Below are 23899 nucleotides of genomic sequence, written 5' to 3' on the forward strand. Positions count from 1 at the left end.
TGCAAAGAATGTTTGTTAAAAGAGGCAACGTATTTTGATTGAATAGTTACTTTAAAAAGTTCCTGCCATTACGGTGATGTTGATAGACTGTTAGTGTAGATCATCATCAGTGTTACTGACCACATAAGGAATAATTACAGGTGTTTATATTTTATTAAATCCCTCTTCGCATTACAGTTTTTAAAAAGTTATTACATTGACTTTTAATAGCACACTATATTACTCTTCATTTTTGACTATACTTTTGTATCGTTGAATGAAAAAGTTTCAGTGATGCGGCCCTCAGGCCAATGTACTAGTGCTCATGCAGCCCTCGTGGTGATCTGAGTTTGAGATCCTTGATCTAGACCATTCCTGACAGGTGTTTGTCTAACCTGCTCTTAAAAATCTCCAATGATGGAGATTCCAAAACCTCCCTGGGCAATTTATTCCAATGCTTGACCACCCTGACAGTTAGGAAGTTTTTCCTAATGTCCAACCTAACCCTCCCTTGATGCAATTTAAGCCCATTGCTTCTTGTCCTGTCCTCAGTGGTTAAGGAGAACAATTTTTCTCTCTCCTCCTTGTAATAATAAAGGCAAAAAGTTCTGAGACATTCACAGTTGCTCCTGAGATCACGCTTTTAAAAAACCTCAGAAAATCACAAGACGTGTGATAATATCACAAGAGCTGGAAAGTCTGCTGCCTGCCACTGTGCCTGCTGCCACCCACTGCAACCCTCCCCTGATGCCTGTATCACTCACCACTACCATCACTGCCCCTCCCTCTCACAACATGCCACAATTGCTCCCATATGTCAGTAACTGCCACTCCAATTGCCACCTGGGCAGTCTCTGTTCTGTGAATGAAAACTGGACATGAGCCTCCAGGACTGCCAGTCCAGCACATTTCCCCAGCATAAGGTTCACTTAAAGAGTAAGGATTATGCCTGCAGACCCACCCCATACTCACATGCTCGTGTCAGCTTTTGACATCCCCCGACAACGGGGCCCTGGCCTGGCTAGCTTCTAGGTGCTACCTCATTATAAATGTTAAAATAATAATAATTTTGTTCTCATCCCAAAGCATCTTCACTGACATGGCAAACAGTGCGGCATCCCCATCCATTCCTGCCCGTGGCTCATCCCTCCATTAAGCACAGCCTGATCATGTCCCTGCACACCGTGTCCCACCATCTAGTTGGTGGTTGGCCTCTAGGTCTGGCTGACCTTGGTTGCATTGGCATTAATAATAATAACTTCTCCAAGCAAAGGGAAACTTGCCTTTGGGGCACGCTGCTGCCATTCTCTACCCTGAGACCACCCTCACATAGTGCCCGGGGCAGCGCTCCTTGCTCCCAGGCTCAGTCAGACACTTACCTTCAACCTCAGGCACTAATCATTAGTTCACCCCCATGTGCACATGCCATGCACTCTTATTTCTCCAGGCCCGCATTTCCTGTAGATTTCCTGTGTTTTCTTTGGCACCAATGACCCTTCAGTGTGTGCCAGTCCCATGCCTCCAACGCCTGGCTTTCCTCAATGTTCAGGGATTGGCAGCAGCTCAAGGGCTGGGCTTCCTATATTTATTTGTAAAGAGGTAACTGGGTAAAGATCACTACGAATGGGGGGAGGTCAACTAAATATTTCTCTTCTCTTTTTAGGGGAGAGTGGAAGGGAGGTCCAAAGGGGAAACCCAGCAGGGCCCCCCGGTGTGTTTACTGAGCTAGTGGGGAGGTAAGGACAGTTCAGAGCTGTAATAACTAAACATATTTGAAAGAGAATGTGGTTTTACAAAATAAGGAGTGATAAGAGCCCAGGAGACATGGCAAATTTAAAGATGAAAACTATGGGGCAGATCCTGCACTGCAACTCACGAGAGACAGTGCACAGAAAGTGCAGTCAAGGGAGGGAGGGAGGACAAGGTGACTTTAAGCCACCTTTGTGCCTTCCAGATTCTGAGCCTCTAATGGGGCCTAAACATCCCTCAACATAATTTAGAGCAACTACGAGCATAAGCTAGGGCCACCAGGTATCCGGTTTTGGACCAGAACACCCAGTCAAAAAGGGATCCTGGCAGCTCCAGTCAGCACCACTGACCGGGCTGTTGACTGGGCGGTGGCAGCATGCGGCGGGGCTGGCAGGTTCCCTGCTAGCCACCATGCTGCATGGCTCCCAGGTCAGGAAGCAGCCAGCATGTCAGGCTCCTAGCCTAAGGGGCGGCCAGGGGGGTCTGTGTGCTGCCCCGCCCCCCGCCCACCGGCGCTGCTCCCATTGGCTGGGTCGGGTCAAGGTAGGGGAGGAACTAGCGCAACTTGCAAGCACTCAGCAGGCTGCTGTTGAGGGGTCGTGTGGCGTGCGCCTCTCCCGCTGCTGCCCGGCTTCTCCTCCTCACGCTCCTCATGCCGCTGGGCTCGAGCTGCAGCGTGTGCCCTGCAGCGACCCAGGGTCTGTCTGTCACCCCATCGCCGGCACCCAGGAGTTTGAGGTATGTGTATCCTCATCTCCAAGTGCTAGGAATGGGGCTACACCCCCATCTCCCCCCTACTGCATCCCTCCCCGTCCCAACCCCACCGCACCCCCGTCCCCCGTCACTGCATCCCTCCCCGTCCCAACCCCACCGCACCCCGTCACTGCATCCCTCCCCGTCCCAACCCCACCGCACCCCTGTCACTGCATTCCTCCCCGTCCCAACCCCACCGCACCCCCATCCCCCGTCACTGCATCCCTCCCCGTCCCAACCCCGCCGCACCCCCGTCCCCCGTTACTGCATTCCTCCCCGTCCCAACCCCACCGCACTCCCATCCCCCTCCACTGCATCCCTCCCCGTCCCAACCCCACCGCACCCCCATCCCCCCATCACTGCATCCCTCCCTGTCCCAACCCCACCGCACCCCCATCCCCCGTCACTGCATCCCTCCCCGTCCCAACCCCGCCGCACCCCCGTCACTGCATCCCTCCCCGTCCCAACCCCACCGCACCCCCATCCCCCCATCATTGCATCCCTCCCCGTCCCAACCCCACCACACCCCCATCCCTCGTCACTGCATCCAATGGATGATACATTTCTCCCCACCTTTGCCTAGCTACATTATAAACTCTTTGTTGCAGACTCTCTCTATTTACGTGTGTGTCCAGCACCTACCACCCTGGAGCCCTTATCGTAGTTTGGGTCTCTAGGCACTAAACAACAAGTCTAATATTAAATTATGTGGAAGTCTATGAGTTAGTGCATGCTGGATGTGTACACATGAAGACACGTGTGTATCTGCATGTAGGTGTGGGAGTCAGTTTCGACAGATTTATTTATATAGGTATCTGGACAGCTATGCATTTCTGTGGTTGTGCTCTATGGATTTATATTTGGGCTTCAGAAGTGAGCCTTTATTGGACCCAGTGCAGCTGTGAGAATTCCACACATAAAATTACAGTAACTTTAGTGAACAAAAAACATGGAGCTGGTTACGAGAAATGGGAAGAGGGGAGGGAAAGAATCGTGAAAACCTTTGTGAAATTTCATTTTTTTAAATGACCGTTTTTGACTATTTTGCTGCCAGCTCTCGTGTCCTGTAACAAATAAAACCTGAATTTACCATAATACAGCTCTCAAAACAAGAACTATGCCTGTCTGGGCCTTGCAGTGAAAAGGAGCATGCGAGAGAGCGTGTGGGAGAGCAAGTGATGGAGGGAGGGGGGATAGAGTGAGCAGGGGGGAGCGCTCGGAAAGGGGTGGGGCCTCAGGGAAGGGGCGGGGCAGTGGGAGGGGCACGGCTGTTCAGTTTTCTGGAATTAGAAAGTTGGCAACCCTAGCATAACCCCACCCCCAATCCTTTCCAAGCCCAGCCTTTAATACCCTCTGTGGCAGGGCCTCAATCTGCTCCAAGCCCCACTCGCAAAATGTCCCCTATGCCCAGTTCCATTGAGGGGGCAGTTTTGAGCCATTTATATCAATCCTACAATGCTCCTGCACTGGGAGAATTCTCCTGGGCCCATTGTGGCTCATTTTACAGCCCCTGTGTGTTACTATAGCAGTGTACCAGAGCCAGGCCAGGGCCAGAATCACTCCCTGCAAATCTACCAGGAACTTCTGAAGTGAAGGCCCGTACTGTGTGAAGCATGCCAAGTACTGATTCACTCCAGACACTTTCCACATCACCTGAGTCTTCCTTGGCAGATTCCCACCCAAATAACGACTATGCCTAACGCTACCCGGCTTGTGACAGCTAAGGAGACCATGACCTGGGTGGTGGCTTCACGCACATTTCCTGCGCTTTCATAGAAAAGAATGCGGTACACAACAGGATTTGTGAGGAGCAGGACCCTTGCTATGAAGACGGCAGGGAAAGGGGGCTCAATTATTGTAGGGAACCCAAACAGTTGCCCTACTGAGATTATATTTTTTTACTTACCGTGCATAGATTTTATATTGTGTGCATCCACTTTACTGTTGTTTTATTATCATCATCGTTATTTATTATTTCTACTGTGAGAACACTAGAGGCCCTGATCCAGGCCCCTTTGCACCAGGCCCTGTACAAGGGGTGAGAGCTAGGCCAAGAATTTGGGCAGCTGTAAAAGTGGCATAAAATGACCATGAGCTCCTCCTCCTCTGGAGCTGTGCCTAGCTCACTCAGAGGCCAGGCCAACGTCTTTTATCAGAAACAATAAAATGGCCTTTCTTTGCAAGTTCTGTCCCCTCACACTGGCCCAGCAATGGAGCCCAAGATAAATCAGTTCTGTACTGATCAGCATCCTATATTACCTGGTATCATATTGCACTCAGATGTGCGGTTTGGTAATTTACTGCTGCAAACCATATCTAGCAGTCTTTCCACTCAGCTTGGCTTTGCCTAAGCTTATGGTTTGGAGACATGCCTCACTGCTCTGATATTGTGGTTCGCACACAAATCCTCACATACAGTTGTTTTCATTCCTAAAAGTACTTTGGTTAGTTGACATTTTTTGCAGAAGGTATTTTACCACCTCTCGCGCACGGCAGTATTTCTGTGGCTTCCCGTAAGCCAGCTCTTTGTTATGTTTTACCGTGCTCTGAAGGTCTGAATGCCTGTGTGTGCACTTCACAGCAGTTATCTGATCAGGGCAGTTCTCTTTCCAAAGCTCCAGTTTACCCTTCTGCAGGGGGGTCCATTAGCAAGATGGCAATGAGCCAGCTAGTCTGTGTGTGTACTACTGCCCTCTACTGGCGAGAATCAAAACTGCTCATTGAAGTACGGTTACAGTTACAGTATCATTCAGAGGCCCCCAGTCCGGACTTGGCTCTATAGAAACATGTAGTAAGAGACAGTCTGACTCACAGAGCAACCATCTGTACTGCTACTAGCTAGTGGAGATTCTCCTTAACTCAGTGGTAGGAGCCTGTGGTTTGAATTAGGAGGATCTGGGTTCTGTCCCAACGGTTGGTTTGAAGTTCCAAGCAAGGACCGCCCTGGCAGCTGGGAAGACTTAGCTGGCCAGGCATTTGTTAAAATATGTCTGTGTCTGGTTTATCGCCACTGTACAAGAACCCTCCTTTTACCTGCATGTTTGTTACAAAAATTCCCTCACTATGTTTTTATTTTCAGATAATTTACAGTATTTAAATTGTTCTGTAAGTGGATGCACGGATCTGGAAGAAGTCTTTGTGCCTAGTACATTAATGTTGGTTAGAATATGGTGTTAGATTTTATTAATAGGTTTCCCCTACGTCCCACTGACATCAGTCATATGCAACTATTGGGCAGCAGCAGGGCGTTCAGAAGTGACTTTTCTCCACTTCGTGAGGTCTGACTTGTATAACCTGTTATGGGCACAGTCTGAGATTCACGGTGGTGTGAATGAGGCCCACCAAATCCATACCACTGACTTGATACATAAAGCAGCAGGGGTCTTCTGATCACCCACCACAAAAAGAGAAACAGGATTACACAGACTAGTTCACACACTGGGATCAGAAAACAAGTGACACATTCTTGATATTCACAATTGCCCCTCTCCCCAGGCTTCCCCAAAAACCCAGGGGAGGGAGGAAAGGCCAAAGACTCCACGAAGTCCGTTGGGGACCTTACCATGTCAATTATTAACCAAGGAGGTGCTCAGATACTGTAGTGATGGATGCCAGTCCAGAACCCTGAAATACGTGAAGCTCAGGAATGCTTCTCTTAGGTGTGTGGGATTAGTGAGATAAGCAATTGTAATTTTTACAATGACTGCTTTAGCATGTCAGCGCTTTGTCTGCAGACACCTTATGGATCCCATCCCGCGCCCTCTGTGAATGTAATGGAATAGTTCCAGGTACAGCTGATTTCAGACACGGCCTGTGGACAGCCCTCCTCTTTCTCCCCTCTCTATTGGCAGCACCAGTGGAAACTCTGAAATCCTAGTCATGATGTTGTTTGCAGCTCTTGGGCTTAGTGATGCAAGGCTGCCATTTCCACACCCTGGAACTGTATAAAGATTAGCCAGCTCCCTGTGACCAACTTCAGACTGTTGGGGAAGGGAACTGTTCCAAGTTTGGGTTCAGACACTGCTGAGATCACAAGAAGCCATGAACATTTCATCCTGGGGGCCATTCTTTCCCCAAACTCCTCAACGCCCACTTTCCAAGCTCCCAAGTGCTAGCACACGTGGAGTGTGAGACCAGTGCCAATGCCACCTCAGGAAGCAGTGGGGCTGGAGAGCCAGAGCCGTGTAAGTTTTCCTCCATACCAGGCCCATTCCCTCCGTAACATCGTGTCTCTGGGCTAAAACCACAAAGGGACCTAGGTGTTGCAATGCTCAATCCAAGCCCCGCCCTTCTGAGGTAGTTAGATACTGAACTCCGGGCCCTAGGAAGGCGCCTAGCTCTGCTTGGGATTCACAGCCATGAACTTTCTCCTGGAATTAGGCACCTAAGCCAGGTCAGCCTCCCTTTCTCAATAAAGAACAGAGAGCAGGAGATCCCATTACAGCAGTAGCCCAGGGGGGATGATCAGGGCACTCACTTGGGATGTGGGAAAGCTGTTTTCAAATCCCTACTCTGCCTGATTTGCAGCAGGGACTTGAATTTGGGTTTCTTACATCCCAGGTGAGTCACCTGATGGCCCGCCATGCTAGGGGATTCTGCTGAAGCTGGTCCAGGGCTCAGGCCTGGGTGAGGGTGACGAGCCGGTCAGCACTAGGATGTAGGTGGTTTGTGCATACCAACTGGCAGGCACCTCACCCACTTTGCCAGAGAAACAGCATCTATGGAGTTGGGCAGCAACTTGAGCAGGAGGTTGGAGGATTTCAGTTAGCACCAAAGCTCTTTTGTGGCGCTGACCCTCTGCCATTATCTCTGGCCCTTTGTTTCTCCCATAGCAGCACGTATGTCTGACAAAGAACCAGGATGATTAGCCATGTGCCCTGTTTCCTGGCTTGCTGTCCGCCACCAGCCGCGATACACCTCGGGCAGCAAGCAGACTGGTGGTCGAGGGGGAGTTCCTATGCAGCCCTGCTTTCCACACAGAGCTGGCTGCATAGGGAAACTGACCAGAACTGCACAGTTCCCTGTCTCGGGGTATGTTTCCCCCTGAGAATTATGTGAGTCCCTCAATGTGTAGAGATGAGCAACCAAAACATTTGTCTAACCCTCCACATGGCTATCCCATGGAGGCATTTGTTCCTCCTTGTTAATACATGAGGAAGAAACGCTTTGGGGAAGTACCAGGGGAGCATACTGTAAAGAAAATCACGGGGAATAACCCCCTCCCCACATGTGTACAAAATACCCTAATAGCCTCCTATACCTCATCCCCCCAACCACACACTCATGCACACCCTGCCTTCCAAGAGATTTCTTAGTGCTCAGAGGACATCTCTCTCCACCATCTCCCAAGATCTGGGAGGAACCTGCGCTCACGTTGGGGTCTCCCACATGTTGTACCTGTGTGATAACCCCCCCACACACACACACACACACACACACACACCCCACCACCAGGCAGCAGGAGGGACATCCAGAGCAGGTGCTCATCCAGGACAGTGGTTTTCAACCTTTTTTCATTTGGATGGAGGTGCGGACCCCTTGGAAATCTTAGACACAGCCTGGGACCCCCAGGGTCCATGGATCATAGGTTGGGAACCCTGATCTAGAACCTCGACAACGGACTGACCTTGCTTGGAGCGAGGGAGTGAAGAGCAAGGAGGGCAGGCAGGCTCTTGGGCCCAGGGCTCAAGAGGCCTGGAGCTGACACTAGGGGGACAGGAGACTCCGTTTGGGAATCCTCGGACAGTATCATTGTGGCTTGCTCTCCTTTGGGGCAGGTTTTATGTGTCTTGTGTTTGTGTCAACATTGAGACTGCGCCTTGTTCCTTTGAAAGTAATGTTCAGAAAAGCCAGGCAGAGGGTGCAGTGGGGAGCGCTGCCCCACACCCATGGACAGGAGGGGAAGTGCCCCACGCTTTAACCCCTTCTCCTGCTCCATCCCCTCCAGGGCTTTCACCAGGATGGCCCCGGTCCACAGGCTACTGTCCTGGGAATGGGACCCCCGGGCAGCGCTCCGCACTGCTCTGCGGCTGGCCGGTCCAGTGCGCCCAGGCTCACCCCATGTCCCACCAGAGGGGGCAGCCCCGCAAGGCCCCTGCCTGCAGCCCGGGCCGCCCCACTCCCCGCAGCTGCAGCCCCACCGGCTCCGCAGGGAACGGGCCCCCGACGCACGCAGGGGCAGGCTCAGCACCAGGCCTGCCGGCAGGGGGCGCCGCCGGGCCGCCGCGGGCCGGGCAGGGGCGGGGCAGCGGCAGGGGACGGGGACGGGGCGGCCGCAGCAGGTGCGGGTCGGGGCGCAGCGCTCGCATCCCGCAGTGACACCTGCCGCCTCCTGCCTGCAGCACCCGCCGGCCGCCGCGCCGGCCGCATGGAGTCCCGCAGGCCAGGAGACGCCCGAGGTGAGAGCGCCCCGGGGTGCCCCGTCACTGGGGTCCTGCCCCGAGCAGAGCGGGGTCCGAGGGGAGGGACCTGGGGCCGCGGAGCAGAGCGGGGCTCGGGGAAAGGGACCCGGGGAGGACGGGGGGACGGAGCAGAGCGGAGCCCGGCGGGGACGGAGCAGAGCGGGGCCCGGGGGGAGGGACCCGGCGGGGACGGAGCAGAGCGGGGCCCGGGGGGAGGGACCCGGGGAGGACTGGGGGACGGAGCAGAGCGGGGTCCGAGGGGAGGGACCTGGGGCCGCGGAGCAGAGCGGGGCTCGGGGAAAGGGACCCGGGGAGGACGGGGGGACGGAGTAGAGCGGGGCCCGGGGGGAGGGACCCGGGGGGGACGGAGCAGAGCGGAGCCCGGGGGGGACGGAGCAGAGCAGGGCCCGGGGGGAGGGACCCGGAGCGGGGGACGGGGGGACGGAGCAGAGCGGGGCTCAGGGAAAGGGACCTGGCGGGGACGGAGCAGAGCGGGGCCCGGGGGGAGGGACCCGGGGGGGAGGACTGGGGGACGGAGCAGAGCGGGGCCCGCGGGGAGGGACCCGGAGAGGACTGGGGGACGGAGCAGAGCGGGGCTCGGGGAAAGGGACCCGGGGGGGACGGAGCAGAGCGGGGCCCGGGGGGAGGGACCCGGGGAGGACTGGGGGACGGAGCAGAGCGGAGCCCGGGGGGGACGGAGCAGAGCGGGGCCCGGGGGGGACGGAGCAGAGCGGGGCCCGCGGGGAGGGACCCGGGGAGGACTGGGGGACGGAGCAGAGCGGAGCCCGGCGGGGACGGAGCGGAGCCCGGGGGGGACGGAGCAGAGCGGGGCCCGCGGGGAGGGACCCGGGGAGGACTGGGGGACGGAGCAGAGCGGAGCCCGGGGGGGACGGAGCAGAGCGGAGCCCGGCGGGGACTGAGCAGAGCGGGGCCCGGGGAAAGGGACCCGGGGAATGCGCACCTGTCAGTCCTTGCGCGCTTAGGGTCCACGGGCATCTCCTCCGCCCTATGGCCTCGGCGCTGACTCCTGCCAGTCTCTGCGCTGGGGTGAGGCGGGCAGCCTGCGCCAGGCGCTGCGATGCCCCCTCCTGTGTCTCCGGGCAGCCAGAGCCTTCCCCCGGGCCGAGGGTCTCGTGTCCCCAGCTCCCCTCCCCGGCCTGGAGACACCGGCGCCGTTTGGGAAAGACCGGAGCGTTTTAAAGGCGATTCTGTCTCTGCAGCTACCCCAGCGCCTGCCTCCGAGAGCTGGCGGGGCTCAGCGCCCCTGGCTGGGCTCGTGGCTGGTCCGCCTGCCTGGAGAGCTGGCGGCAACCCACAGCTCCTGGGGCATGGCAGAGCTTTTCAGCCTTTCATTCTCTTCCTGAGCGAAGGGTCCCAGGACCGATTGGGATGGGGACTGCTCATGTACTGCTTCTTCCCGGCAGGAGCCTTGGGGCCTTGATCCTTCCCTCCTTGTATAGGCAAAACCCAGGGCCAGGAGGAGTGCTGGGGATGGACCCTGCAGGTCTGTCCCACCAGTGGGAGATCTGCACAAGGGTTTGTGCCCAAGGAGGCCAGGTGAACCTCAGGGCAGGGGGTGACAAAGGAGAGCCCCAATTAGCTGAGAGGTGAGGCTGGTGCCTTCCAGGGCTGCTTCAGTTCCACTTCCTAGAAACATCGGGGTAGAAAATAAGTGTGTATCTTTCACGTTAAAATCAGCAAACACTTGTAATAATGGATAACTTAAACCACACGGGAAAGCTCCTGCCTGGCTCTTGCTTTCAAATGCGGAGGGACCCTTCCCTTGTCACAGATCATGGCCCTGATCCTGGGGAAACTCAAGCACCTGGGTAACTTTACTTATCTCAGTAGCCCTATTAACTTAAATGGGACTGACTGCACCAGTAAAGTTGCTCACTTGATTAAATCTGTTGTAATTGGCCCCAGTGTCTGTACGTACAAGATGATGGTTTCCTATTTCTTGAGTAAACTTCATTTTTCTGAGTAACAGCCGTGTTAGTCTGTATTTGCAAAAAGAAAAGGAGGACTTGTGGCACCTTAGAGACTAACCAATTTATTTGAGCATAAGCTTTCGTGAGCTACAGCTCACTTCATCAGATGCATACTGTGGAAAGTACAGAAGACGTTTTTATACACACAAACCATGAAAAAATGGGTGATTATCACTACAAAAGGTTTTCTCTCCCCCCCACCCCACTCTCCTGCTGGTAATAGCTTATGTAAAGTGATCACTCTCCTTACAATGTGTATGATAATCATTTTTCTAACATTTTGTACATGACTGGAGATCTGCAGGTGTGCGTGTCTTTACGTCTGGTTTTGAATAGTGGGATTTTCCTTTAAAAGATTCATGAATTCAAGAGACTTGGGCAAATCTGCAATAAGAACATATTGTGGAATGTCAGGTTTCAGAGTAGCAGCCGTGTTAGTCTGTATTCGCCATTTCAATGTGCCATTTGTGTGGAAGTGTTTTGCTATTTTTTGCACAAATGCATGTGACAGTGACACTTCCTAGTTGGGAAATATTTAGAAAAATGATCAGTGATGCACTTAGCAGCTGGCACGCACCAGGACACTTTCTAGGTGCTCAAATTCCATGATACAGAACAATAGGCTAGGGCCAGTAACTGCGGGTTCCTGTCCCTGTAGCTGCCAGGTGTTTCTATTGTAATCAGAGGCCTGTGCTTCCCAGCCTGGCAGCTGTGTCAGTGAGCTGCTATGCCGATGTCATTATCCTGTTTGCCCTGGAAGTGCCTGTAATTCTCACTTAGGGCCCAATCCTGCAAACAGTTCTGTGTAAGAGTAACTTTACTCATGTCAGTAAACCCCGGCGTTGAGATCAACAGTATTTGCAGGATTGGGCCCACAGTGAATTTGGTGCAAGAGGAGCAGATGAGCTCTAAGGCAGGGGGCCCTGGCTTAACACAGATCACCCGGATAATTAGCAAAGGGAGCAAGCAAGAAATACCAGAGATTAATGAGTTTGCATATGCCTTTGCTAGATTTGTGAATGCCCTCCAGAGACCGCTGTCTGCTTAGGGAAGTGGCCTTGTACTCACTTGGTTCCATATTTTTTTAAAATACTGAATACCTTTCCCAGATAGGGTTGCCAACCCTCTAGGATTGGAGTCTCCAGGAATCAGCACTGATCACCTGGTGACTATTGAAAGTAATCTGGGAGATTTTAATAGGATATTTTAAACGACATTTCGTCATGTTGGGGGAAAACATCTCCCAGAATAGCTTCAGTCAGAGTTGGCAACTCTACTCCCAGACCTGAAGAAGAGCTCTGTAATGCAAAATCATAGAAGATTAGGGTTGGAAGAGACCTCAGGAGGTCATCTAGTCCAACCCCCTACTCAAAACAGGACCAACCCCAACTAAACCAGCCCAGCCAGGGCTTTGTCAAGCCAGGCCTTAAAAACCTCTAAGATTCCACCAACTCCCTAGGTAACCCATTCTAGTGCTTCACCACCCTCCTAGTGAAATAGTTTTTCCTAATATCCAACCTAGACATCTCCCACTGCAACTTGAGACCATTGCTCCTTGTACTGTCATCTGCTGCCACTGAAGAGCTGAGCTCCATCCTCTTTGGAACCCCCCTTCAGGTAGCTGAAAGCAGCTATCAAATCCCCCCCTCACTCTTCTCTTCTGCAGACTAAACAAGCCCACTTCCCTCAGCCTCTCCTCATAAGTCATGCACCCCAGCCCCCTAATCATTTTTGTTGCCCTCTGCTGGACTCTCTCCAATTTGTCCACATCCTTTCTGTAGTGGGGGCCCCAAAACTGGACACAATACTCCAGGTGTGGCCTCACCAGTGCCGAATAGAGAGGAATAATCACTTCCCTCAATCTGCTGGCAACGCTCCTACTAATACAGCCCAATACGCCATTGGCCTTCTTGGCAACAAGAGCACACTTTTGACTCATATCCAGCTTCTCATCCACTGTAACCCCTAGGTCCTTTTCTGCAGACCTGCCACTTAGCCATTCGGTCCCTAGTCTGTAGCGATGCATGGGATTCTTCCGTCCTAAGTGCAGGACTCTGCACTTGTCCTTGTTGAACCTCATCAGATTTCTTTTGGCCCAGTCCTCCAATTTGTCTAAATCACTCTGGACCCTATCCCTACCCTCCAGCAAATCTATCTCCCCCCCCCACCCCCAGCTTAGTGTCATCTGCGAACTTGCTGTGGGTGCAATCCATCCCATCCTCCAGATCATTAATAAAGATGTTGAACAAAACCGGCCCCAGGACTGACCACTGGGGCACTCCGCTCGATACCAGCTGCCAACTAGACATTGAGCCGTTGATCACAAAAGCTTGTCTCTCTCACCAATTGCTGGTACAATAAAAGATATTACCTCACCCATTTTGTTTCTTTAAAATATTTTTTCACCCTCCATGTGTAGAGTTAAACATGGCTCCTGGGCAGATGATCAAAGCAAGGATCAAGAAGACTTTGCCAGTGACTGGCCCTCAGGCTCCAACAGTCAGTGAGCTGATGCATTGGTACTGCATGAACACCAATACGCATGGCTGCCGGCGTATCGTGGTATCAAGGGGTCGCTTGCGCAGGTTCATCTGGATCCTGCTCACCTTGAGCGCCGTGGGGCTGATCCTGTGGCAGTGTGCTGAGCTCGTCATGTCCTATTACACGGCCTCTGTCTCAGTCACCGTGCAGTTCCAGAAGCTGCCCTTCCCCGCTGTCACCATCTGCAATATCAACCCTTACAAGTAAGCCATGAGGGGCCAGGGGATGGCTAATTACTGTATGAATGGCAGGGTCATGCCATTATGGCCAGGGTGGGCATGCTTTCAAAGGACACGAGGAAAGTGTTTCTCAGACATTTGTTAAATAATTTTTCCTCAAAACTCTGTCCAGCACTGAGCCCCTCAGGAAGCTTATCCTGCTGCTCTGACACCACTGCTCTTTAATTCCATCCCCTTATTGTTAGCTCTGCCCCCTTCCCACAGCACCCTAAAATGCTGCACCTCTACTTTCTGGCTGTTTACACTCGTCAGACATTTGTAGCCATATTTGACTTACCAGCGCTGAGCCAAGCTAGATGCATTTAGCTTGTTTTATCTTTCTGCACGCATCAGCCCCCCCAGTCCCCTCTCTCTGAATGCCGTCCTTCCAGTAATGGAGAGCTCAGGCCTAACTAATATTCCAGGCACAAACTCTCCAACAGGGGACAGAGAGTTTTCCATCTCCTCTTGCTTGGATGGGATGCCTTGGCATATGCCGTCCAAAATCGCATGGGGTTCTTTTTCCTGCCAAACTGTATTGCACACTTCTGTCTAATCTGCTGTCCGCTCTCCCCACCCCAGTCTCTCTCTGCCATTCTTGCTTTCTGGTCTCTCCTGCCCATGGAGGATCTGCATTTCAGACTGTATTGTCCCAGCTGCATTGTCCCCAGGATAAATCTTTTCCATTTCTTGTCCATCTTTCTGCTCTCTCTAGTTTTGGCAATTCCTCCTCATTTAGTGCAATCCCCCAATATCTATCTGTTACTGCCTTCTCTAGCTTCTCCAGCTCATTAATTAAGATTTTAAAGAAGCTTGGATCTTACAGTGACCTCTTCACAGCTCAGTCTGTTGCTGTTTATAATGGCCTGTTGTCCATAGTCCTTCAGTCAATGGGCAATCTCTAGGATCTAGTTTTTACCCAAGCCAATTCAAATTAATTGTGTGAATAAAAGTTCCAAGTGAAGCATCAGCACTAAGTCAGTCTAGGGAGGAGAATGAGGAAGAGCTGGGTGTCCCCTATAATGGGCTATTCATTGTACAATGCGTAGGACAGGATAGGACTGCAGGGAGTAGTCCAGCAGGTTGACACCGGGAGAATATGGCATGTTATTTACTATTACCTTCTCTCCAATGTAGATATAGTGCAATGAAAGAGCATTTGTCTGAACTGGACAAAGAGACAAAAAATGCTTTGGAGACTTTATATGGCTTTTCAGAGGGCAAATCCAAGATACGTCGGGATGCAGATGACTGGAACGCTACAGAGAGCAAATTTCTTGAAAGAATCCCTCTGCTAAAGTTCAAAGACCTCTCTAAGAAGACTGTTACTGAGATTCCAAGTGGCAATAAGCGGAAAATTGAGACTAGTGTCTTTCACCAAGGTTCCAGCATGGTGAATACTGGGGAGCCACAAGATGTCGTGGGCTTTCAGCTGGTGAGTTCCATTCCTACGTGGTGACTGGGCGCGGTGTTGGCACAGGGAGTGGATGTGCTAGGGCAGGCATGACTGTTTGAGCAGATGACAAGTGCAGCAGTGGAGGGAAATGATAAAACTTTCAAGAGTTAATTGAGGCTTTAGTGAGGAATAGATACAAGAACCTTCCAGGATGGAGAGACCCTGTACTGTAGGTCTTCCAAATCCATCGGTTCCTTAAACATGTCCATCCACTGCTTCCCGCAGATTATTCCACATACCCACAACCCTCGGGGACAAAAAGTTCTTTTTGAAATCCAGCCTAAACTGCTTCCTCTTTATTTCCAACTATGACACCAGGGAGGTCATTTCTTAGATCCCCTATGATGAGCCCCCACTAGCCATGCTTCTTTAAGGTTACACACATTCAGTTCCTGATGTCCATGCTCACAGGAAAGGCCACTGGTGCCCAGATGAGCCACTTTGCTTCCTCTGTACCTTTTCCAGACTGATCTGCCTTCAGAATGCACACAGTTCTCAACACGAGGTCTACCAAGGACTTTTTGAAGAGGAACTGTTTGTATCCCGTAATACCTTATTTGTCTTTTTTTCCTCCACCTGCAACTAGAAACTTCTTGCTTGAGTAGCATTGTTCAGTAGAAATCATATTGCAAACCCTTCAGTAGAAAATTATACCACATCTTCCTCATCTGAAACTCATTTTCCTCCTTTATTATTGTTAGTGTGACCCAAACAACAGCAGTGACTGTGCAGTTTACACATTCAGCTCTGGGGTAAATGCTATTCAAGAATGGTACAAGCTGCATTATATGAACATCATGGCACAAATACCCCTGGAGACGAAAGTGAATATGGGCTACTCCGCTGAGGATCTTCTGCTGACGTGTTTCTTCGATGGCATATCTTGCGACACAAGGTCAGTGCACAAAAATTACTCACCAGCCTAACTTCTCACTTCTTAAAATAAACGTCAAACAATTAGGAATTAAATGTTTGTTATTTACAGAGTGCAAATCAGTGCGCTCAGGAATATACAGAGCATAGAGGAAGCCACCGTCCCTTGCTTACTATCTAGATTAGGCGGACTGCACCATTCAGACTGACAATCAGCCAATCACCAGGCTCAGAATGGTGAAGACAGATGTGTAAATTTTAACATTGTGTTACACACGTCTTGCTCTGACAGATTATCACTGACAGGTTTAGCAGTAAACGTGCATTTGAAGGTGGGTTGAATGAAGGAGGATAGTCATTTGGAGCACAAAGAAAGACTGTTAAAATGAACTTCAAGCACCAAACCTGCTTGTTCTCTCTCCTCTCAGGCTCATGGGCGATCCAGTGAGTAATTTACATTGCCATGGGCAGTTAGACCAGAGCCTAGGATGAAAAAAATGTTTGCTCTCTTTTAGAAACTTCACCCCTTTCCATCATCCACTGCACGGCAACTGCTACACCTTCAATAGTGGAGAAGATGGGAAAGTCCTGACCACCTCCACAGGAGGCAGCGAGTATGGTAAGGGGACCAAGCTGGTAGAGACATTCGAAAGCAGATTGTTCAGGGAACTCCATCCTAAGGGGGTTGACGGACATGTTGGCATTAGACGTGTTATCTGATTGGGTTGGTTCAAATGAACATTTCCCCAAGCTGTTGCCAAATCACATGAATCAAGTGTTGTTGCATCACTAGAGTTTTTCCACCTGAAATTATTCCTCTCCAGTTATGTAACTTGGTTTTTTAACAGGTTTTCAGTAACATTCGAAGTCATCACTAGTAGCTATTATTAGTTGTGCTGGATGCTAAAGATTAGCTGCAGGAATACTTGGACACTCCAATGATATCCGGACAATTCCACTTGAAGCCAGATGTTTAATCCAAACGGATGATGACAGTTAAAACTGAAGAAGATTGTACAGTGACCATAGACGAGTCAACTCTCCCTGAGCTAGGGCTCTAGCTTTTTTAACCCCGTTGATGCTATTTCTTTGTTCTGCAGGATTGCAGGTCGTTCTTTACATAGAGGAAGCAGATTACAATCCCTTCCTGGTGACCTCGACGGGGGCCAAAATCATTGTCCACGACCAGCAGGAATATCCCTTTATTGAAGATATTGGCACTGAGATTGAGACTGCAGTGGCCACCTCCATTGGGATGCACTTTGTGAGTGGCAGAGATCTTTCTTCTCGGGCTCATGAGCGCTTACAAACACTGTGTTAACTGTGTTAAATAGATCCCCGCTGCTGCCTCACAGCATCCAGGAAAGCTAGCAGAGAGCTGGGAGGGTACATTTATGCCCCAGGCCTGGCTATCTAAAGCACCTTAGAAAGCATGAGGCCAGAGAGAGAGCCACTGTAACTGAGCAGTGTTTGAGCACTCTCCTGACTCAGGTTTTACTGCTCGGGGTGAGAGCTGTTGGAAATACAGGCCTGTGGGAATCCCACACCTACGGGTGATCCTGGTTTTATCCCATGGATTTCTTGAGGATTTTGATGTTTTCTACAACGTCTGAGGCACCATCCACACCATCAAACCCCTGCTTTAACTCATGTTCTGCAGCACAGTACAGACATGGTTGTGGGTCAGATCAGGCGGTTTGGCTGCCAGAGCAGACGAGCTAAAGCACAACTCTGACGTCTGGCTATTCTGATTGGCTAGATGGGTCTGTGCTTACTGCCCTCCTGGCTGTGAAGAGACCTTTCCAGGTGGCCATGTCTGCACTCGCCTGCCTCGGGAAATCTCCCACCATTACTATCACTCAGGGTAGGGTGGAGGCTGAAATAAGGTGCTGGGAGTTTCCCAAAGTAGTATTTGGAGTGGCTGGGTGTGTCAAGCCGTGCCCTGATAGTCCATGCATTAGAAAGGACAGTAGGGTAAAGTCTGACAGGTTCACATGTGCATATAGTTGACTGTCTTCCAGGTGTCTGGATAAGCATTAGGGACAAGTGACTTTATAGTGTCTAAAAATATGGGACTTTCCAAAGAGGCTTGTAGCTTTCTATAAAAGCAAGCATGAGTAATCAGCAGCAGAGGGTTAGATCTATAGAGACCTAAAATACCTCCCAATCCTGCCTAACCCCCATGTCCTTGTTTTGGTGCCTATAGAATAAGAACAACTCCACATATCACATCAGCAAAACTCTACTAGAACAACTCTAGATATTGAAAAACATGGTTTGCCTTGGCATTCCTCAATCAAGTCATACACTGCCTTAAAGTCCCAGAGTCGTGTCTTGAGACAGCTGGTCACAGAACAAGACTTGGTGCACAGTGAATAAGACAGTCACTCAAACAGAAAAGATTGACAGCACACAAACTCTGATGTGGAAGAAGTGCCCTTTCGTAGCAGGGAGCCATTGCAAATATTCTGAATGTGTAGGCGGTTAGACTTTGAGTACCCTGAATTATGGTAGGCAGGAGGCATCTCATGGAGGCGTCAAATATAATTAGGAAAAAATCTAAAAACCATTCTAGCCACATAATCTCCTACTAAAAGCAACCAGGCTAATTCACGTAAGCTAGCTTCAGTCCTGCCCCATCATTGTTATAGTTTAGGACTGTGCTCCCAGGCCGTCCAATAAGCAGCACTGAATGGTCTCTTTCCTTCAGCTCGGCTGGGGTCTCTCAAGTCAACATTTGTTTTCTGGTTTTCAGACTCGGTCTCACAAGCTAAGCAAACCGTACAGCGACTGCACAGAGACCGGCACTGACATTCCAGTAGCGAACCTCTACAACAAGAGCTACTCACTCCAGGTAAAGCTCTGTTACGCTTGCTTTTTCAGAGACCAGGTGGGGGATGTAATATTAATAAAATTATTATATCTGCTCTTGGACCAACTTCTGTTGGTGAGAGAGACGAGCTTTCGAGCCACAAGGAGCTCTTCCTCAGGCTTTTCAGTCATTTGAGTGATCCCCTTGTACAAACAGCACAGGATTCTGCCCCCAACCCTGCAGGATCACTGCTGCAGTTGAATGCTTTGGATCACAGCTGTAGAATACCGCAGTACTTTTAAAATCAGGGTTTTGTTCCAAAATGATTGAAGCTTGAAGTTGCCTTGGGGATTCTGTCATATAGCAGGAACATTAGCTCATTATGAAATTCTCTGGCACTGCTGGACTGGAAAATATTGGCCAAACAAATGTTGCAGCTTAGTAAGCCTTGAAACCAGAAATTGTGACCCCTGTCAGATAAGACTCCATGAACAACTGATACTATCTAATCTGTGTCCAACCAGCAGAACGCTTACAAAGAAAGTTTCCACTAGTTTTGCAAGGCTCCTGTAATAGGCTCCACCGTGAGAGCATCAAGCATCCTGGTTTCCTCCATGCTAATTCCCATTGCTCTTGTATTAATTGCTACTTTTTGCAAATCCAGTACCTGGGCTTGATTTTTCTCTTAACGGGTATTAAAATGCCAGCGCCCGGTGATGTGATGCCAGCTGAGGTCACACGGGCCTCCAGCAGAGTTAGTGCCTTAAAGCATGGAGCCCGGCACTGCAGTCGGTAGGGACTGAAGATGGGACCCCACCTACTGGAAATGCCAGTTGAAAATGTTAGTTCCTGCTGGTTCCAGCTGACAACCCATTTTGGAACAGAGCAGTAACCTAGAAGCAACCCAGGCCTGCTTGTGCATTTGTTGACCCATGGAAACCCAACTCTTGGTTTCTTTCCCTGCAGATTTGCCTGCATTCCTGTTTCCAGAGGGCCATGGTGGATACCTGTGGCTGTGCCCAGTACGCCCAGCCCTTACCTCCCGGGGCAGAATACTGCAACTACAAGAAATACCCCAACTGGAGTAAGTTCTCCACAGCATGAGTAAAGCCCCCGCACAGCCTCCTTTACTGCCTAGTTACAACCACCAAATGTCCTGCTGGCAGACAGGTCCCAGCTCCGCCCCTGGCATTAGATCATTACCACACACACTATACTCCACTGAAATTGCCACCCACACAAGCCCATCCGGGCTGGAGGAAAGGTGAATCTGCCTTGGACTAATGCGGGCGCCCTGGCCAGCTTTTATTGCTCAGCCCAGAGATAGCTCTCTGCTAGCAAGAGCCGCCTTGTCTCTGAAATCCCAGCAACACACTTTGTAACACTAGTTAATTGTACTCTGGTAGCATCTGGAGGCCCCGCCTGAGTCCAGGGCTCTGTTGTGCTAGGGGCTCTCAGGACAAATTTTTTGGTGGCCAGTCAGAGTGCGGCTACCAACTCTTGCTGGTGGCCACTCTCACACTTTTCCCTAAAATATTTAATTAGCATTAGGAAAAACAAACAAATATGCACATAGACACGGCCAAATCATTGTAACTTATTTATTGCTAACTAGTAATGGGGCATTGGGGTGGTTGGCCAGGGGAGGTAGCAGGGGTCCAGAGCATGAAGCTTTGTGGCTGGGGGTCAGGGCCTGGGGCTGGAGCCCAAAGCCCCATGGCCAGAGCCTGCTGTCCTGCCACCCCAGGGCTGGAGCCCAACGCCTGAGCCCCACTGCCACTGGAAAGGTAGGGAACTCACCAGCTGCCTGCTCCCCCAGGTGTCTCCAGATGGGAGCAGGGCCCAACCCCCTGCTGGCGGCCGCAGCAACCAACACCAGGGCAGTGCATCCAGGAGCAACAGGGACGGGGAGGGGCCGCTGCTTTCCCATCCCTCCCAAATCACAGTCAAGGAGGCTGTGGCCACAAGAAAAGCCGCTGGTGGCTGCATTTGAGAAACACCATGCTCACTGCTAGACACGGCATAAGCATAGCGAGCACCTGTCCCTGCCCCGAGGAGCGTGTCTTTCCAGGGAAAGTATTTACCCCCATTTCGTAGCTGGGGAAATGAAACCCTCAGAAGAGGGGGGACTTGCCCAAGGCACAGAGTGAGTCTGTTACAGAGCCAGGAATTGAACCCAGATCTCCCAAGCCCAGTGTATTAAGCACAAGACCAGACTCTCTCTGGCTTCCCCAGCCAGTTACCCTGCACTCTCTTTCTGCAGTGTACTGCTACTACAAGCTGCATGAGAAGTTTGTGAAGGAGCAGTTGGGCTGTCAGCAGATTTGCAAAGAAGCCTGCAGGTAAGTCCAGCTGCCAGATAGGCAAGAAATGAAACATTCCTTATGCAGGAATTCAGACTGACAGCTAACACTAGGCTTCTTTTCCCACAGCTTTAAGGAATGGACGCTGACCACCAGCTTAGCTCAGTGGCCATCTTCAGTTTCTGAGGTGAGCTCCCAGTTCTGCTCTGCTTGCTCAGCCGGCCTAGATGCACAACGAGAGTTGCAGGCTCCGCGTTCAGGCTGGCTTGGTTCCCTTGTGCCTTGGACCACAGGATCATTGTCAGGCTGGGGCTTTCCCCTGCTTCTGCTGCTGTGTCAGTGAGGGCTGCCCTCCCCCCAAAGGGGGGGATGAGCCCAGATTTCTCAGCGATGGGGAGATGAGGTTACAAGGGCGAACGGCCTCCCGCAATGAAAAGGGGCAGGGAAGCTTCACAGCTCCAACAGGAACTAGGTAAAATCCAGAGGTGCAGCCTTGGGAGTGAGAGGCCCCTTCTGTATTTGTGAGCATTGGCCTGGTGCTCCTGACCAGGGGATCTGAACACTTGCAATGTGTGAGGCTCCCATAGCCAGGTACAAGGACACGGCCCTGGCCAAGGAGCTCACCAGCTAACCTGCAAACGTGTCCCCTGGGGGTTCAGTCTCTCTGGGTCTGCGAGATCCCCCCACTTGGCGGTAGCGTGAGGGCCCCACCACACAATCATGGCATTCTAGAATGGAACCCGAGCCAAATGAGCTGTCACATCCTGGGCTCCCTGGGCTTGTGCTCATGGCAGTTGCATTGTTTTCTTGTTTTCCAAGGACTGGATGCTTCGAGTCCTCTCTTGGGACAAAGGGCAGAAAATCAACAAAATGCTGAACAAGTAAGTTTCCCCCTGTGTATTTCCAGCCTGTGTCCCGAGTTCAGATACAATCACAGCGGCCCTAACAATGGCAATGGAAAAGAACGCTCCCTTCGACGGGCCTGGCCCTACTCGTCCAACTGGTTCTTTAAATCACTCTTCAGTGAGCCTCACGCTATTGTTTGACTAAAGCCAGGGCCTGCTCTCTCTCTCTCTCCCTTCCCAGAACGGACCTTGCAAACCTCGTGGTGTTCTACAAAGACCTGAACGAGAGATTCATTTCTGAGAATCCCGCCAACAACGTAAGCTCTGACGTCTGCAGTCTGTTTAGACCCAGAATAGGTCCAGTGCAGGCAGCGGCAGAACAAGCTCCCCCAAACAGTGCCCTCCAACGTGCCCCAGTCCTGTCCTGTCGCTAGCATCTCCAGGGGCATGTGGGGAGGTCAGGTTCCTTGGCTCATTCAGTCCTTGTCCTCTGTCACGTAGGCACCTCTCCATGGGGAACTGCCCGGAGACAAGTGTAAGTGACTGTTCTGTTTCAACGTTAGTTGACATTTCTAGAGCATAAGCTAGAGTGGAGCAGGCAGGAAGCTTAGAGACGTGCCCATTATATTTTGCCTTCACTTTAGTGACCAGACTCCTGTATTGGGCAAGTTGTGTCCCTTTAACAGTGTCTAGTTACCCAGCCCCTGGGCACCTCGTGACAGACGCTGATTGCTCTAGCTCAGAGACGTCTCCTCTCTGGCTGCTGCTGGTTGCCTGGCTGGTTCAGGTGTAACCTTGCACTCTCTTCTCCTCCAGATTGTTATTCTTCTTTCCAACTTCGGGGGCCAGCTGGGCCTTTGGATGAGCTGCTCCGTGGTTTGTGTCATTGAGATCATCGAAGTTTTCTTCATCGACTCCTTCTTCATCGTCATGCGGCACCGCTGGCAAAAGGCGAAGAAATGGTGGAATGACCGAAAAGCAACACCCCATCAGGAGCCCCCTCAGCGTAATGCTCCAGCCAAAAGGGGCCACGACCACGCCGTGTGCCCCGACGAAGACCTGCCCACCTTTAACACTGCCCTTCACTTACCACTGCCCCAGGAAAATCACATGCCCAGGACTCCCCCGCCCAACTACAGCACTTTGCAGCTAAACGCTGCTTTCACAGACACGCTGCCCGACCCTCTGGAGGGCAGGAGCCATTGACCATATTTGTCTCCTCATCCAGAGGCCAAAGCAGGCAATGAACGTGTCATCCGGGTGTCCAGGAACGAGAGGTGTGTGTCTGGGGGTGAGCGCTAGGGGACTATTGGGTCCAGCCTCGAATTCAGGGATTTGGAGCTTTGTGGTGAAAGCGTCTCTGGGAGGAGCGTGGGCAGGAGGACTCAGCCCCCGGCATAGAGCAGGGGTTGGTAACGCCAGGTCCAAGTCCCTGGTGTTTTCCAATGAAGGGTTGCTGGCGCTGGTTTGTGTAGGATGTGGAACTGAGCTGTGATGGGTCTTGCCAAACAGTGACAAGCCACACACCCCTCCCCATTTCATCTGGGTAGGAATCACGCCTCGGGAGAAGCAGGCATATCAACATGATGCCACACCTGCTCCAGGCCTGACATGTGGGACCAACCCAGGCCTTTAGCGCGGCTTGTGTTACTTGGCTAGGAGCAGGCAGAGAGGGAGCTCTCGGAAAAGAGTTAAAACCTGCAGGTACTGGATGGTGGCGAGAGGAAAGGAAAATACCACTGTAGGGTCAGATTCTAACCGGTTCAGCTAAACACTGAGCAGGTAGGATTCTGCCAGCTGCATCCCAAGAGAGAAATTCCTTAGCCTGGAGGAGAACCTTGAAAGCCAATCGAACTCCTCCTGGAGTAAGGCACGACTCAGCCTGAGTAAAAGGGAGCCAGAGTCATCCCCAACCCTTCCTTTAAAATGCCTAAAGTCTAATTTTGAGCAGGATAATGACCAGACACAGCAATCAGTG

The 23899-nt window shown here is 51.5% G+C and overlaps 1 protein-coding gene across 1 annotated transcript; it reads left to right on the plus strand.

The window, feature by feature from the left end:
• Positions 1-8848: 8848 nt before the first annotated feature.
• SCNN1G (sodium channel epithelial 1 subunit gamma) lies at positions 8849-23127 on the plus strand. The gene is made up of 13 exons (XM_077828470.1): positions 8849-8879; positions 13293-13617; positions 14770-15067; positions 15790-15983; positions 16477-16580; positions 17062-17225; positions 18717-18815; positions 19740-19857; positions 21037-21115; positions 21206-21263; positions 21896-21957; positions 22163-22238; positions 22738-23127. The coding sequence occupies exons 1-13, from the start codon at positions 8849-8851 to the stop codon at positions 23125-23127; spliced, it is 1998 nt and encodes a 665-aa protein (XP_077684596.1).
• Positions 23128-23899: the final 772 nt, after the last annotated feature.

This window comes from Eretmochelys imbricata, chromosome 10, assembly GCF_965152235.1.
Source record: "Eretmochelys imbricata isolate rEreImb1 chromosome 10, rEreImb1.hap1, whole genome shotgun sequence".
NCBI classification, from domain to species: Eukaryota; Metazoa; Chordata; order Testudines; family Cheloniidae; genus Eretmochelys; species Eretmochelys imbricata.

Bases quoted from the DNA above. Each gene is read 5' to 3' on its own strand.
- SCNN1G (XM_077828470.1), top strand. From the start codon at position 8,849: ATGGAGTCCCGCAGGCCAGGAGACGCCCGAG. The intron at 16,581-17,061 runs GTAAGGGGACCA...TTTGTTCTGCAG, and splicing joins CACAGGAGGCAGCGAGTATG to GATTGCAGGTCGTTCTTTAC. The intron at 21,116-21,205 runs GTAAGTCCAGCT...CTTTTCCCACAG, and splicing joins ATTTGCAAAGAAGCCTGCAG to CTTTAAGGAATGGACGCTGA.